This window comes from Myxine glutinosa, chromosome 4 (assembly GCF_964187855.1).
Source record: "Myxine glutinosa chromosome 4, kmMyxGlut1.1, whole genome shotgun sequence".
In the NCBI taxonomy this organism is placed as follows: Eukaryota; Metazoa; Chordata; class Myxini; order Myxiniformes; family Myxinidae; genus Myxine; species Myxine glutinosa.
The window spans coordinates 86,834,612-86,851,263 of NC_136264.1; the positions used below are offsets into that span (position 1 = coordinate 86,834,612).

A 16,652-nucleotide genomic window follows, 5' to 3' on the forward strand; every position below is an offset into this window, starting at 1 on the left:
TGTGCGTGAGAGAGGTGTGTGACGGACAGGTGCATGAGGAAAGAGTGCGCTGTCAAGAGTAAGGGTGAGTGCGCTGTCAAGAATGGAGGTGAGAGTAGTGAGAGTGACAAGGAGAGTGAGTTGGTTGTGACAGGTGAGCGAGGATGTACACCTGGGATGGAAGGATGCACACCTGGAATGGTAGAGCGTGAGTGGGAATGCACGCTGGAGTTGGTGGTGAGGCACGTGGTTGGGTGTGCGAATGAGAGCACACCTGTGATTGTCACAGAGGAGGTGACAGAGGAGGGGGCGCGAAGAGGTGTGTTGGTGAGGTGTGCGACCAACGAATGTGTGCCAAAGTGTTCGGTGGTCAGGTGTGTGACCAAGGCTGTGAGTGGAATGGGTGTACCTGGGTGTGTAAGGAAAGGTACGAGGAGCATGGAAACGGCTGGATGTGTGAGCAAGGAAAGGGCTGCGGGGTGTAAGCATGCAGGTGAGGCATCGAAGGTAACCGGGTGAGAGGTTAGAGCGACTTTTAGCCGAATCGGGCCCTCGGTGCGTGCTGGGCCTCGCTTTGAACGGCCGCGTCCGTGCTCCACTAGGCGGAGCGGGCAGCCCGATAGAAAGGGTCGTCATGGCGACCACTTTTTGTTGAGGCAGTCCGGCAGGTCGAGATCGGGACATTGGATGGCTCCACGCCGAGATGGTGCGTGGGATCTCGGCCCGGGTAAGCCCCCGTCCCTGCACCGAGTGCCGGACGCATCCAGCCGCTGGCACAGAACAACCCGCATTCATGGCTTGGCTTTACGAAGCCGGGCTTTGGACAGGAATTGGCGCACCGAGAGGCATTAGTGAGTAGACTGTGTGATGAGGATAGTGTTTTGGCCCCAAAATTAGAGAAAAAACAAAATTTGATGATTGGCAGATGATGGGTAGTGATTGGCCAAATTTTTGATTTGTTGAAATTTGATGTGCAAAATTGGTAGTGAGCGATGGGCCCGGTGGGTAAGGGGGGCATCCCTGCCACCCTTCCCATGGGGGGGGCAAAGGAGCAATAGCTTATGGGGTGTATGGCAGTGAAAACTAGCCCGGGTGGGTTAGGTTATATTGATAGGGCCCTAGAAGATGACATTAGGTGACGTTAAGTTTAGATAGTGACTGATACCTGTAGTGGGGACGCAGGTAGTTTAGTGTGGATGATAATGACGTGGGAGCGCAATAGTTTAAAGGGACGACTGGGAAGCGCAAGTTTCAGAAGGGAGTAGTCAGCTGAGATGATGCCGTGTGTGTGAGAATTGAACAGGTGTGATTGCACAGATGTGCAACTGGACAGGTGTGTGGAACAGTGTGTGAGTAATGAGTGTTGTGGATCAGCGCGAATGCGCTTGGGGAGAGAAGGGTGCAGGTGGCACCAGGTGTGAGAGCACAGGTGTGCAAGTACAGGTGTGTGGAGAGAGTTGGAGTAAGTGGTACGGAGTGGTGTGCATGGTGCGAAGGTGTGGATGGGGGAAGAGTGGACCCCTTTCACGAGTACCCGGGGCGGGTAGTGTAAGTGTTAGGCAGAGGGTATAGGTAAATTGTGGTTGGATATTGGCATTTGTGGTGCGGTTGCAGAATGGTATTTGGATGGGTGCATTAGTGTTGTGGAAATGGCTGGGCGTGTAGCCTGTTAGTGTGTGTAGTTGGTTTGGACACTCCACCACTGTGAGGATGTCGGCCAGGTGAGGCCGCAGGTGGGCTCTGGGAGCCGGTAGAGTTGTGGATGGGGCCCGAGGATCCGGAGGACGGACCCGGGTAGCCCAGTGCCAGAGAGGGCACCGAGTGGGGAGAGCGCCAGAGGGCCTTCCCCAGGTAGTTAGGTTAGGGTGAGGAGCAGGTAAGCTCGGAGGCAACTGCAGTGGTGGAGGTGTGCAGGTGGGTAGACCCACTGGGAGAGGTACACGCCACAGCCCAGAAATTGTGCGAGGGCACCGGGAGATGAATCGGGGGAGTGAGACCCCAAATTGAAAAGCACCACAGTTTGGCCAATGGGAATTGGTTTTTAGAACCCATAGTGTAAGAGGGCCAATGGTTTGGCCGGAGAAAGACCCCGGGTAGTGTAAAGTTGTTAAAGTCATTTAGGAAATAGTTAGGATTGATGAACCTGTCGCACCATACGCAGCCACTTACCTGAGGTGATGATGATGACTCCACACCTGTGTTTTCTTTGTTTTGGTGCAGGAAATGAGATTGCTGTGGATTTGTGAGACGCATCACGACGTGGATGAGACATTGGGGTGATTCCATCTCTCCCTCCTTAGGAGGGACTGATGATGAATTGGTAATGGCAAATTTTGATGTTCAGTTGGAGATGGCAAATTTTGATGAGAGTTGAAAATGGCAAATTTGATTGGTTAGGAGGGAGAGAAGACGAATTTGGTTTATGGGAGGAACGGGGAAGACAGTAGGGATGTTTGTCGATTTGTAAAGTAGATGTTTATGGGTAGTGTTGTGTTTTGTGGATACAGTAAGGGGTAAGGGAGGGGCCATGTAGGTTACCTGGTGGGGGGGGGGGGGCGTACGGTAGGAACGTACCTGTCTCACCTGGTTCCCATGTGCCCCCAGTGTGCATTACCTTGCATTGCGTGCACTTTTGCGCCCTTACCACCTTACTCACTTGTCTGCTTCTTTTGTCTCCCACCTCCGAGGATCTGGCTTTGGGGCAGAGAGAGAGGAGAGAGAGGTGCTGGCTCCGCAGTTGTGGGCCTGCACTTTCGCTGCTTGCTGCCTGGATCGATACACCATATGGACCGCAATGTTTGTGGCCACCCACAATGGACCGCAGTTCTTTTGCGGCCAAGCACCACCCGTGGATGGACCTATGGGTCAACATGGCACCTATGCCATACAAGGTGAACCACTTATAGTTGGCCCCCTGACGGCCACAATACAGAAATGGACGCGGTTGGCGCCTTTCTTTATTTTTTTGAAAGAGGCAAGAACACTAAGTGCACCACATGAAGGCAAGACCAGCGGCAGAACATCGGCCGGCTGCGACACCACCGGTGATTTATAAACACTTTATTGGTGCACCGGATGGTGCTGACTGTGTGATGGGGTGGTGCTTTTGGTGCTTGGAAGGGGTGCTCTGCACATTATTAAAGGCCGTAAGGCCACAGAGCACTCGTGGGTTGGTGTATCGATGCTGGCATGCGTGCTCTCTCTCTATGCATAACATCTGCATGTGTTCCTCCAAAAACAGGTCCTGGATCGTTGTGTAAATATCAGTGTAGTATTGTAAATAATGCTCCCTACCGGCTGTATGTTTAGTTTGCGAATTCTTTCCGCAATTCGGTTATCCTGTGGGCGTGTTTCTGTGAGGAGAAGGGTGCAACGTCGCAGGGGGACATATTTACTCATTTGTGAATATCTGTAAAACTGTCGCACTCAGGGTAGAGTTAATAGTAGAGGGAACTACATCTGAGTGCCACACTAAAATAGGTAAAAATTTATCGGGTCGGGACGCCCCGAGGGTAGAGAAGGGTGCAATGTTGCGGATATGGGACTTGGCCTCAATATCCGCTTGTAAATACTCCCCTATTTCCCCAATACTCCCCAACTATCCCCAATCCCCCATTCCCTAGTCCCATTGCCTGTAAATAACACTCTGTAGAACCGACCTTCCCCTTTCTCCCCCATTAAATGTCGTGCCCAGGTTCACCGCATCTCACGTAGACAACTATAGGACATCTTGCTAGTTATTCTTAGTCTATGTCAGTTAAGGACTCGTTTCCATTAATTCTGACTCTTCGTTGCACCAGAATGTGATTGTATGGCACCAGTAGTGAGTTTAGGACCTCCCCTTACCTCCTCCCATCTTCCCCATGAAACAACAACAACAACTACAACAACTACAACAACAGAGGAGATTGGGGGCGGCGCGGCGCGGGGAGTGTGCGTCCTCGCTCCGGCTGGTTAGCCGCCATTGGCCATGCGCTCCACGGGGTTACCACGAAGGGGCTGGCTGTCAGCCCCTCGTCAAGGGCGGAGCCGGTAAACTCCCCCCGCACCCAATGAGAAGCAACGGGCCGATTCCATCTGGGGCGGAGCTAACGAGCCGAGGGCGTGTCCCTCCCCGCCGGATATACGCGGCCACTTACCGGACGTGACGTCAGATGCGCCCCCGACTGAAGAAGACAAGTCGCGACCTCCAAGCGCTGAGCGAGCTCCACGCATCGACCCGGTATTGCAGTACCTCCGAGAACGGTGCACCTTGAGCCATCGACTGCCCGCTTTCCTTGCCATCAATCCCCGTGTGAGTCAGTTTTGTCCCGTTTATCTGTCGTCTGTCGGGGCTAATATAAGAGTGTGTCTAAGTGCCTGCCTTTCTATGCTGTCCCTCTCGTCGTTGTAATCTGACCTTCCGCCCTAATATAACCTCCTCCGGAGGTCTTGAGAACTGAACCCTTGGTGTCGTGTCATTTTAATCCAGCCGTTGTGTCTTTTCCATCATTGATTTAGCATAGCGCGACTTAGTCAACGTTCGAGCATAATCGGGTAAACTTGTGCGGACACGGCGGCCATTCCGCTCGGCCCACCATAACATCAAAGTCGTGTCTGTAACAATATATACATATATATATATATATATATATATATATATATATATATATATATGTATATACAGTATATGTATATATATATATATATATACAGTGGAACCTTGACTTACGAGTTTTTCCAGAAGAGCCCTGTCTCGTCACAGTTGAAGATTTGCTGGGGGATGTATCGTTCGGCTTCTATCAGTTCGGCAAAAGTTATAATAAAATCTTCAGCTGCCTTCACATCCGCCTCACCAAGTCGACAACACGCACACCTCGCTCATGTTTTTCGACGATTGCGTGTTTTATATCCAAGCACATCATCCTCTTCTTCTTCTCAGTACTGCCCTTGGCACTCAATTTCTTAGGACCCATGGTTAAAACTAAGAAATTTTCCAAAATAACCAAAATGCGAAAACAAAGCAGCAGCGATATACGGCAGAGATACTTGCACGGCAAGATAACCACGTGACCGGAACCCACCTGGTGGCGGGTGGCGTAAACTCAAAATAACCAAAATGCGAAAACAAAGCAGCAGCGATATACGGCAGAGATACTTGCACGGCAAGATAACCACGTGACCGGAACCCACCTGGTGGCGGGTAGCGTAAGCTCCAAAATAACCAACATGCGAAAACAAAGCAGCAGCGATATACGGCAGAGATACTTGCACGGCAAGATAACCACGTGACCGGAACCCACCTGGTGGCGGGTGGCGTAAACTCAAAATAACCAAAATGCGAAAACAAAGCAGCAGCGATATACGGCAGAGATACTTGCACGGAAAGATAACCACGTGACCGGAACCCACCTGGTGGCGGGTAGCGTAAGCTCCAAAATAACCAACATGCGAAAACAAAGCAGCAGCGATATACGGCAGAGATACTTGCACGGCAAGATAACCACGTGACCGGAACCCACCTGGTGGTGGGTGGCGTAAACTCAAAATAACCAAAATGCGAAAACAAAGCAGCAGCGATATACGGCAGAGATACTTGCACGGCAAGATAACCACGTGACCGGAACCCACTTGGTGGCGGGTGGCGTAAGCTCGTAACTCAGATCTCGGCTCGCATCTCAAAGCAATAAACCGCCCGAGCGACGGCTCGTATCTCGGAAAACTCGTAAGTTGGTGCACTCGTAAGTCAAGGTTCCACTGTATATATATATATATATATACTACATCACCAAAAGTATGTGGACACCTGAACAACGAACATCTCATTCCAAAATCATGGGCATTAATATGGAGTTGGTCCCCCTTTTGCTGCTATAACAGCTTCCACTCTTCTGGGAAGGCTTTCCACTGGATGTTGGAACATTGCTGTGGGAATTTGCTTCCATTCAGCCACAAGAGCATTAGTGAGGTCGGGCACTGATGTTGGGTGATGAGGCCTGGCTCACAGTCGGCGTTCCAATTCATTACAAAGGTGATCGATGGGGTTGAGGTCAGGGCTCTGTGCAGGCCAGTCAAGTTCTTCCACACCGATCTCGACAAAACCATTTCTATATGGACCTCACATTGTGCACGGAGGCATTGTCATGCTGAAACAGGAAAGGGCCTTCCCCAAACTGTTGCCACAAAGTTGGAAGCACACAATCGTCTAGAATGTCATTGTATGCTTTAGCGTTAAGATTTCCCTTCACTGGAACTAAGGGGCCGAGCCCGAACCATGAAAAACAGCCCCAGACCATTATTCCTCCTCCACAAAACTTTACAGTTGGCACTGTGCATTCGGGCAGGTAGAGTTCTCCTGGCATCCGCCAAACCCAGATTCGTCCATCGGACTGCCAGATGGTGAAGCGTGATACATCACTCCAGAGAAAGCGTTTCCACTGCTCCAGAGTCCAATGGTGGCGAGCTTTACTCCACTCCAGCCGACGCTTGGCATTGCGCATGGTGATCTTAGGCTTGTGTGCGGCTGCTCGGCCATGGAACCCCATTTCATGAAGCTCTCGACGAACTGTTGTTGTGCTGACGTTGCTTCCAGAGGCAGTTTGGAACTCAGTCGTGAGTGTTGCAACCAAGGACAGACAATTTTTATGCGCTATGCGCTTCAGTACTCTGCGGTCCCTTTTTGTGAGCTTGTGTGGCCTACCACTTCGCGGCTGAGCTGTTGTTGCTCCTAGACATTTCCACTTCACAATAACAGCACTTACAGTTGACCGGGACAGCTCTAGCAGGGCAGAAACTTGACTAACTGACTTATTGGAATGGTGGCGTCCTATGACTGTGCCACGTTGAAAGTCACTGAGCTCTTCAGTATGGCCCATTCTACTGCCAATGTTTGTCCATGAAGATTGCATGGCTGTGTGCTTGATTATATATACCTGTCAGCAATAGGTGTGGCCGAAACAGCCGAATCCACGAATTAGAAGGGGTGTTCGCATACTTATGGTCATGTAGTGTATATATATATATACTTGAGTATATGTATCTGAGTTTGTGTCTGTGGGTGGGTCATAAGTACCGCCCATTCTACAGGCCATTCGTACACTTAACATCACCTCTGAGTTTGTGTACATTTTAAAAAGTAAAACTGTGTTGAAGACTGGACAAGTTACGTTTTCATTACAAGGAAAATAGTCATCATTAATATTTAAAGTCTTTATTTGAAAAGCTCTCCCTTTGTCAACGTTTTGTATGTACAGTATGCTATCCAGATGGCCTGGGGTTTTCAGTCACTAAGGAGCTATCTTGAGCTTGCCAAGCCGTTCATTCCCCATAAACGGTTTTGAATTGAGTGCTTGCTTGAGTTGCCCCTCCTCCTGATCCCTGCCCCCCCTACCCCTCTCCTCTCCTGCTCTTTCCCCTCCTCTCGATACTCCCATCAGTGGCACGACCCTGTGTTGCCCGACAACGCTGGGTGCCTTTGCTCGTGAGCATGTTTGTGTATGTGTGTGTGTGTGTGTGCTTGTGTATACACATCTGTGTGTGTATACACATGACCAATATATACACATGACAGGAGATAGGGATGTACAGTGTACATACTAAATCATATTCCTGTTTTCAACTCACTCAAATGACTCTGCCAAAACTTCCCAGCTGGCTCTTCAAGGATGGGCCGAGCAGCCAGGATGTCCACTCCACCTGTCTCACTGGCCGGGAGTATCACACGAAAACATTCTTCTACCACCTGACGACGTCCAACCATGAGCTCGGCCCATACTCTCCGTACTGCCTTCACCAGCAGCTGTCGGCCTAGTATGTGTGGGAGTCACAGTTAATCGTCATTGCTGAGTGCACCAAAATTGAGCAAGATTTGTCTCAAAGAGTATCAATTTGAAATTGAGATGCATCTCTTACAGTTTTATCAACTCAGGAAATTATTTGAGATAGGAACTGGGCAAACTCAGACACTTACAATATTCTGGGATAGTTACTCAACAATTTGAAGGAAAAAGGGAAAATATCCCGTACCAACAGATTACACATGTACTTGAATAGGCTAAGGCATACAACAAACTAAATCAACAGAACAATCAAGCAGTTGGCAGGCTCACCCTCACTGAAGTCCACATTGTGAGTCCCAGCAGGGTCCAGTTCGGCGGTAGGGATGTGCCAGGTCGTCATGCGTGCTTCTGTTTCCAGGCCAAACCCATCAAGATGGCTTAGGAATCCAAAGGAAAGAAGGCAAACAAAGGGAAACATTTACATAAAAGGTACAATCAAATAAACAGACAAAGTAGTTTGTTTTTAAACATTTCCAAAGCATAAATGTCTACTTAAATAAGTAGGCAATATCATGAAGCAACTCCAGTACAACCCATGGTCCTATATGTCGCTCTTATAACCTTTTGTAAACTTTCACATCTATTCATTTTGCAAACCTCCTCCACAGACATTATTATTACCTATGGCTTCCCCAAACAATGGCAACATCCTCACCATATAGACCCCATCCCAAAGCCCACCTGCCAGTGTAGAGTTGCACCAGGCAGTAGACCAAACAGGCAAGGAAGTCATGATCTGCGCTGTGTGGGCCCATGAGGAGGCTGCGCTGTGTCGTGATACCACGCAGGCTGTCCAACACCTGTACCTGTTGTGCCACAGTGCGGTGTGGCCGGGAGAGCTGGTACAGCACTGTGCGGTTCAAGCACTGGTGGAGAATGTCAGCGGCCAGGCCAGGGGACCGTCGCTTGCACTGTGCAAAATATCGCCAAAAAGGAATAACTATATGTGCCACAGGGCTATAATTCAAGCTGAACAATAGCACGACTAGAGTCCTTGCACATGTATTAATCCAACCACAATGCACAAAAACGTCAGTATGCATTTACTGGACCCATTCTGTACACAAACCACATACACATTCTGTCATAGGACGGAGCAAGTCTCAAGATCACCAATTGCAACTAAAAAGCTCCATATTTCATTATGCAATGATGGAATTCTGCTCGATATTAACACCATTACAACACAAGTGATGGATAGGGAATGCGTCACTAATGAAATGAGCACCAGCCGTGAAGAGTACCTGTGACACAAGCTGCAAGATGAAGTCCACCACCACCTTGGAGTCCCTCGAAAACATACCATGCCAAAGCTTGTCCACCAAGCGCTGCACAGCATACAGTGTGTTGGACACAAGAGTACTGTAACTGCCCCCAACAGCGATAGGTACTGATGCCTCTTCACCTGGACAGCAATGGCATCATATTATATGAATACTGTATAATATGAACGCACATTGAGACCCGTTTTTGGCATTGGGAGGTATTGAGTCCGCAAAATCGCAGGACCCCTTCCACTTGGGTCCGCCAAATCTCAGGGCCCCCTTCCACTTGTGTCCGCCAAATTACAGGTCCCTCCTCCACTCCGGTCCACCAAATATCAGGACCCCCTTCCACTCGGATCCACACTTGGCAAAACTGCAAACGGAAATTTGCGACCCCTCTCTCTCTTCCTCCCCTTTCTACTGCTCCCCCCACTCACTCACCCCTCTCTCTCTCCCTCCTCTCGCTCTCCCCCTCTCTCCCATCCCCCTTCTTCCTCTCTCCCCTCCCCCTCTCTCCCACCTCTCTCTCTCCCCCCTCTCTCTCTGTCCCTCACCCCCCCCCCCATCTTACCCACTTCTCTGACTCCCACCCCTCTTTCTCTCTCCCCCGCATTCTTAATATTCCCGTCAGAAAAACGAGTGTATAGCTAGGCCAGTATCTCTACACAACCTCATCTAAATGTATCGGATAAATGTTGCATAATAGTTTTTTGAAAATAAGCTAACCATAAAAAAGAAGGGGATTTGGTGTGGGGGTTTTTTTTCATTTTAACTTTAAAAACCAGAATTAAAAAATGTAGGAAAATATGCAGCAGGCTTGAAAATTGTTGGAAAATTTCTGAGACTTGCACCTGGGTTTGTGCTCATCTTGTTGGTGAACATGATAATCACCTGGAAATAATCGTTCAGGATTTGCACATTAATTCTGCAGCATAGCCTATGTGTATGGCCTGCTTTAGACCCATTGTGAAGTTAAAGATCTGTGACATTCAGTGTAACTTGTTAAGCCAACTATTCCTCAACTAGATCCATAACACATAGCCATCGCTGTAGTAGACAAAATAGCTTTAAAAGTATGACACAATACATTTTTATCTAAATTCAGGGAAGAAATCTACTGATGTGATATCTCACCTAATAGGACATCTGCTGAAAGTAAGTGGTTAATAACGCTCATGAGAAGGTCTGTTTGAAACTCCTTCTGCTGAGATTTTGTAGAACGCTCTGGAGAAGCCTGTCGGTCAAAGGCAGTCAAAAAAAAAAAATCAAGCTAATTCGCCTTCAAAAGAAACGAAAGATTTTCTTTAAATATTCATGCGATTAACTGCTTATGTTCATGTTAAGAAAACGAGAAGTGGCCAGGGGGTTTATGTTATATCCTCATTCAAACGTGTAATTCAAAATTCATGTACCTCTAATTCAAAACACCTCACTGCACTGGAAAACGTGGGGAACAGAAATACTGTACTGTAAAGGGTGGGGACTTGTAATACCCTCTCCCACCTGGAGCTGGAGCTTATGCATGATACACAATTACATGGAGAATTTGTGTCCCTCTTCACCCCCCCCCCCCCCCACCCCCCCACCCCCCTCCCTACCCAAACCAACGGCAAAGACAAAAACACCCATATTCTCTAAGTGTGGTCATGCTGATCTTATGCAGCAAGCCTGGATGTAATCGGCTCAGAAATATAGCAGGAGTAGCATGACAAACAAACACACTGGTCTGTGAATTTTAGTAAAGATGGTGATTTTTCAATATATAATTAGTTTAAATCATTTCAATATAATCACAATATATAATTAGTTTAAATCATTTCAATATGATCACAATATATAATTAGAAAGAGAGTGCAGAATTATATACTCAATATATAATTAGTGAATTAGTTGTGTTGTGATAATGTCATTAAAGATGTAAATATTACATTATCGGGCCATGTCGAGAATTTTTTTCATTTCCCAGAACTTTTCTACTCAACCTGCACTAACAATATTGGTCTGAGGTGTGCATCTGAGACGTTTGAACATGTACTGTATTTGCATAGAGCACCCTCTGGTTCATTTCAAAAAAAGATCTTTGCCTGAGCAGTGGGCGGCTTAGCATGGGGATTAGGGTGGAGAATGGGGAGAGCAACTTTAAGGAGATGCACTGGAAGGAGAGGAAGGAGAGGACGAGATTTGTCAGATGGATTGAGAAACGATTCAACAAAGTAAAATCATAGTGGCTCAGTCGCGGCAGAGTTGACGATTTGGAGTGAAAATTCAAGAGTGGAAAGGTTTGGGTGGTGGATTTGAAAGCAGGATATCTCAAAAAGTTGAAAGATGGCAATACGTTCCACCAGGAATGACCTCAGGTGAAATTTTGAGTTCATTTTTCCCATTTTCACTGGGCGACCTAAAGGCCACACTCACTGGGCCATGAAGAAGAAGACCACTCCTTTTGCCTCTTCGCATGCATAGGGCTGCCGAAGCAGTTTCCTAGGCTAGTGGGCACATTTCTGGATGGGATGCCACTCAAATGCAGGATACTCAAATGGTTCATTCTTTCCAATCACCTTAACCGTAAAACCAACACGAGGCTTCACTGGGGCATGAACTGGGGGTGAAATCCATAAAACCGTTACATATTTCATGCGCCCCCCAATGTTAGTTGCATATGCAAAACCCGAATCGATTCATCCTTATCACACGCCCAACCTGTCCATCAAAATTCATCCGAATCCGTCCATAACGTTTTGAGATATCCTGCTCACAGACAAACAAACAAACAAAGAAACAGACATGAGTGAAAACAGCCTCTACCCACTTTCGGTAGCGGAGGTAACAAAACAGCTCGTCACATGGAAATACAAATACGATGGCGAATAAATAATGGCTTATGTAGATATCCCACCTCCAACAAGATGTCAAGTGCAAGCGTTTGTTTGCTTGCCAGTGTTTGACACATGTTGTCCACCACAATGACTCGTGCAAAGTCCAGGATAAACTTTCGAGCAGGATGGCAAGCCAGGTAGGCCTTCCCTGCTACACTCATGCACTCAGACTGGCTACGATTCATTCCCAAACACTCAGAACTTCCAAGGGATCGGTATTCATCAGGTGGGGAGTTGAGCTCAGCCTCCGCCAGATCTGCATGCTGTGAAGGAACATGGAAAGGAAAATTAGGGCAGAGAGTTGAGTCGTATCAGGTGTGTGTGTATGTGTTGTTGGCCTGGTATTTGAAAGAGAAAAAAATGGTGCTGGGAGGGGGAAATATATGGCATGTGTGGGAGGTTGTTACATGATACAAGGGAGGTTGGGGTGGAGGTAAGATACGTAGTGTGGAAGAGAAACTAAACAGCAACATCAGATGTAAGACATGGCACATGGATAATTTTGCAGATGGGTCTTGGTTCTTGATAGGTTTGCTCTCCATCTGTCTGTACGTCCTTCCTAACTGTGGATTTTCAGATTTTTTCCAAATACCCTTTAGCATACTCAACTGAAACTTGGTACATGCCTTTATTATGATAAGTTTCAGGGTGTTTCATCATTTTTTCCACAGAGTTATGCCCTTTTTGGACTTAGAAAACATCACATTGGTAGGGGACCTGGATTGCAAAGCAATTCTTGCTCTTGTTTCATTTTGTGTCTGCACAAAGCTCATTCAAACAAACCAATTGCATGATTTCAAAGTAGACTGTATAAAAAGATTATATAGCCTTTCAGTATTTGAAATTTAGCTGTCATAATTTTCATGAATTCATCAGATAACTAGAACGGCACTCGGTAGGGCACATGCCTCGGCCAGGCTGAACAGTTTACGTTTTGTATCCAAATGATAGGCCGGATCTGCATCCAGACTTTAACCAAAATATAATCAGCTTGTTCTTGTCACCTACCCAACTCATCCACAAATTTTGACATAACTCGTCCATAAGTTTTTTGAGATATTGTGCTATATATCGTTTTTTGCCCATAAAATGGTGAAGAATCACTTTTAGAATTCGAGTATCAGGATCTGCATCCATATATTGACCAAAATCGAATCACTGTGTCCTCGTCACACACACAACCTCTCCACCAAATTTCATCTGAATCTGTACTCAACTTTTTGAGCTATCCTGCTCTTCATCATCATAGTATCAGAAAATACAAAATAATTGCAATCTCATCCTTTCAGACATTTTGTATCCACCAAAGTACCAGTGTTCTGTCTTTACTGATTCAGAAGCTCATACTTGTTTGCACATTTCCTCCTTCACTGTCAATACACAACTCGAAAATATTGATAAACAGTAAACACACCATCTCAGACACAGGCCGGCTGTGTAAGGGGTAGAGTGTGGCAGCTAAGGCTGGCAAGAAGTCCGGGTGGCTCCATAGAGGTGCTAGATCAGGAACATTGTGGTAAAGCGAGCGAAAAAGCTGCAAGAGTGTCACTGGGTATTCACGCAACCAGGAGCCTTCTTCCTCAGATTGCCATGGCTGCAGGATGGCAACACAGCACGGGATAAGTGTGTTAAAGCTGCAGGTTAATATGAATTTTTAACATCAAAATACATTAATATTACACGTGCACATTAATAGTAAATACAATCATAACAAAGCAATTTGGGATATATAAGCTTTCATCACTGCAACTAATCAATTGGAATGGATGTTGTCGTTTGTTGTTATTGGTGTGTGTGACACATGCCAAAGAACAACAGAAGCTAAGGCATTTTTGGGGAGCGTTGGGCTGAAGAAGTTCACTTGCCTCTGAAGAAATACTGAAGATAGTAATTTCAGGAATTATAAGTCTGTTTGGAATTTGAACAAAATTTCTGCTTGTAAAATGCAGAGCAATGCATGTCCATTGATAAGTCTTAAGGGAATGTGTATTAATAGCATTGGTAAACTAGAACGGCACTCGGTAGGCTGAACACCACCACACCTCCACCAGGCTGAACAGGTTACGTTTTGTATCCCACTGATAGCCAAGATCTGGATTCAGACCTGAACCAAAATCTAATCGGCTTGTTCTTGTCACCTACCCAACTCATCGACACCAAGATTTGTCCCAATCCGTCCGTCCACAACACAACAAAAATCTGGTACGGTTTACCAGAAGACCGAGGTTCGATTCCCAGTCTGGGCGTGTAATTTTCCCAAGTATGTTAATTGGTTATTTACAATCGGGTTCATTTATATAATTGTATATTATATTTATATTACATAATATACAATTTATAATTATAAATTGTATAATTTATAATTATTATATTATATAATTTATAATATAAAATTATAATTTATAATATAACAATTTATATTTATATACATGTAACTCCCCCAGTGGTGTCTATAATAGCGGACATGAATTTTTGTCCCCTATTGGGGGAAGACCCTCATGTGAACAGGCTGTTGGTGCTCCTATGGTTGGCAGCGAGTGCCCCAGAAGCAGTGCCGGAAAGAGAGTGGCAATCATATGTGTGGGAAAATTGCGTGCTTGGTCAGAGGTCACCCAGATAGCTCAGATGGCAGAGCACTGGTATGGTTCACCAGAGGACCTGGCTGGGTTCAATTCCTGGTCTGGGCACATAATTTTCCCAAATATGTTGATTGATTATATATTCACAATCATGTTCATTTATAAAATCGAATTAATTTGGCCCTGTCACAGCCACGCAAACTCACACAAGCCTCGATCTTGTATACCAAAAAATTAATAAATAAGGTCATCTGGAGGTCCAATTTCTAAAATCGCCATTTTAAATCCGATTGGCTTGAAAATTGAACAGCATTTGTACATTGAGTCACTAAATTGGGAAACATTGTGAATAGCCAGTGAGATTGTTATGAGAGGTACAGGCGAGTTTTTCTTAATGTAATGTAATGAAAAGCCTGAGTTATCTCTGAGGCACTACCTCCTTACCTATCATGGAGAAGTACCAAGAACAGATATAACATGGATATAATTTCAATAAGCACACTTACAAGATTCGAGTTTAATAGCTTCACTCAAAATAACATTGAACAGCAGACTTATCAAATACATTTTTGATAGTTTTTCATTAATCCAATCACTCCCATGCGATTCCTGATACCTCATTCAGCATGCTCCGCAACATGGCAAGGAGGAGCAAGGCAGCTTCAGCACACATGCTGGAAACAGATAACGTGACCGAATGATCAGCCACACTTGCCGGGATCCCAAAGGCATATGTCCAGATCGAGTCGAGGTCAAACTGGATGGAATCAGGAGGGCCGAAAAATGGCACATTATGAAAACATGAGCAAGCATGCAACCAGGAATAAGGAAAACATGAGCAATAACTTCAAAAAGTGTAAAATTATTCTGTAGAGAATCGAAGTTTATAGCAAGTAGTATACTTTCAAAATGATGCTGATTGGTCAAAAATATATATATAGTGCACATGAAATGTGGTCAATCAAAGGAATTCCACTTCATTTTCAAATCATGGGATTGATAAACTACATGACGATCAAAGCAACTGCTCGAAAGTTATGGACAAAAGAAAATATAACGAGACCTGGGTACATGAAGGTGCTAACATGCCAAAATGCCAATTTTCAGGATGGGTTATTAATGACCTCTGATGTCATTGATTCATGCTCATGCTCATTGATTGATTGATTCATGCTCATTGATCAAATTGTTTTTAGTTACAAAATAAATTCTGAATCCAACAGTGACAATCACAATGGACTCAGTGGTGAATGAAAGACCAAAGTCCTTGCAGGGACGACACCACCATCTCTTATCTTCCCCCATCCAAAACCTTGATCTTTTCTACCCCCACTAATTCACCCCAGATCCACTTTTGAAGTACCAACTTCTTTACTGGAAGCCCTTGCAGTGTCCTTGTGTTTTATACTTCTCTCCCCCCCCCCCCACCCCCCCCCCTCTCCCCCGCCTCCTCCCCAAGCCCTCTCCCTCCCACAGATCTCCTGATGTTCCTACTCTCAAATGTTGTGTTTGTGTGCTTACCCCTCACTCCCCATCTTCTCGACCGCTCCCCTTATTTTATGTTTGATTATGTTTGATTGTGTCTGTTTGTGTCTGTTTTATGTGTCTGTTCGATTTTTTTTGCGATTAATGGTAGCTCTTTCACGGGCCTCGATCTTGTATACAAAAAAAAAAAAAAATTCTTACAAGTCAACATGCAGCGACATATGAAATCCTTGTGCTTAACGTGCATATCTCATGTACGAGTCACTGTATTCATGCATCGGAAGTAGTTTTTAACTATTCTTGTTGTTCCGAGTAAGACATTTATTAACCTGCGGTTTTTCCATTTGGCATGGCAGCGGCTTCTGGAGCAACAATGAAATGAGCAAGAAGTAGATTTCTGGAATACTTGTGTGACGAGGGAGAAAGGCCTGGAGCACAGCAAAGCCAGGCAGGTGCGTAGCTTCCCGGTTTATCTCACACATCTGTCCTCGGCTCCCACTCCAACCCACGTTTATGCCTGCATGAGTGCATTTACGAATATTAGGGAATTCAAAATCTTAACAGCTGCACTAATCATAAATGTCACGATTAAATCGAAATGTATATTCAACTTTTGTTTGATCCTCTAAATAAGAATAATAGCGAGGGGGT

The 16,652-nt window shown here is 45.8% G+C and overlaps 1 protein-coding gene across 1 annotated transcript in view; it reads right to left on the bottom strand.

Moving 5' to 3' along the window:
• The window catches only part of WDFY3 (WD repeat and FYVE domain containing 3), a 303,904-nt gene that overhangs the window by 48,207 nt on the left and 239,045 nt on the right, over positions 1 to 16,652 (bottom strand). The window contains exons 30-38 of the mRNA XM_078775265.1: positions 16,331 to 16,518; positions 15,133 to 15,273; positions 13,352 to 13,531; positions 11,958 to 12,200; positions 10,196 to 10,295; positions 9,041 to 9,201; positions 8,478 to 8,707; positions 8,067 to 8,173; positions 7,582 to 7,764 (exon numbers count right to left, since the gene is read on the bottom strand). Coding sequence (XP_078631391.1) covers positions 7,582 to 7,764; positions 8,067 to 8,173; positions 8,478 to 8,707; positions 9,041 to 9,201; positions 10,196 to 10,295; positions 11,958 to 12,200; positions 13,352 to 13,531; positions 15,133 to 15,273; positions 16,331 to 16,518 — 1,533 coding nt within the window. The remainder of the gene's footprint in view (positions 1 to 7,581; positions 7,765 to 8,066; positions 8,174 to 8,477; positions 8,708 to 9,040; positions 9,202 to 10,195; positions 10,296 to 11,957; positions 12,201 to 13,351; positions 13,532 to 15,132; positions 15,274 to 16,330; positions 16,519 to 16,652) is intronic.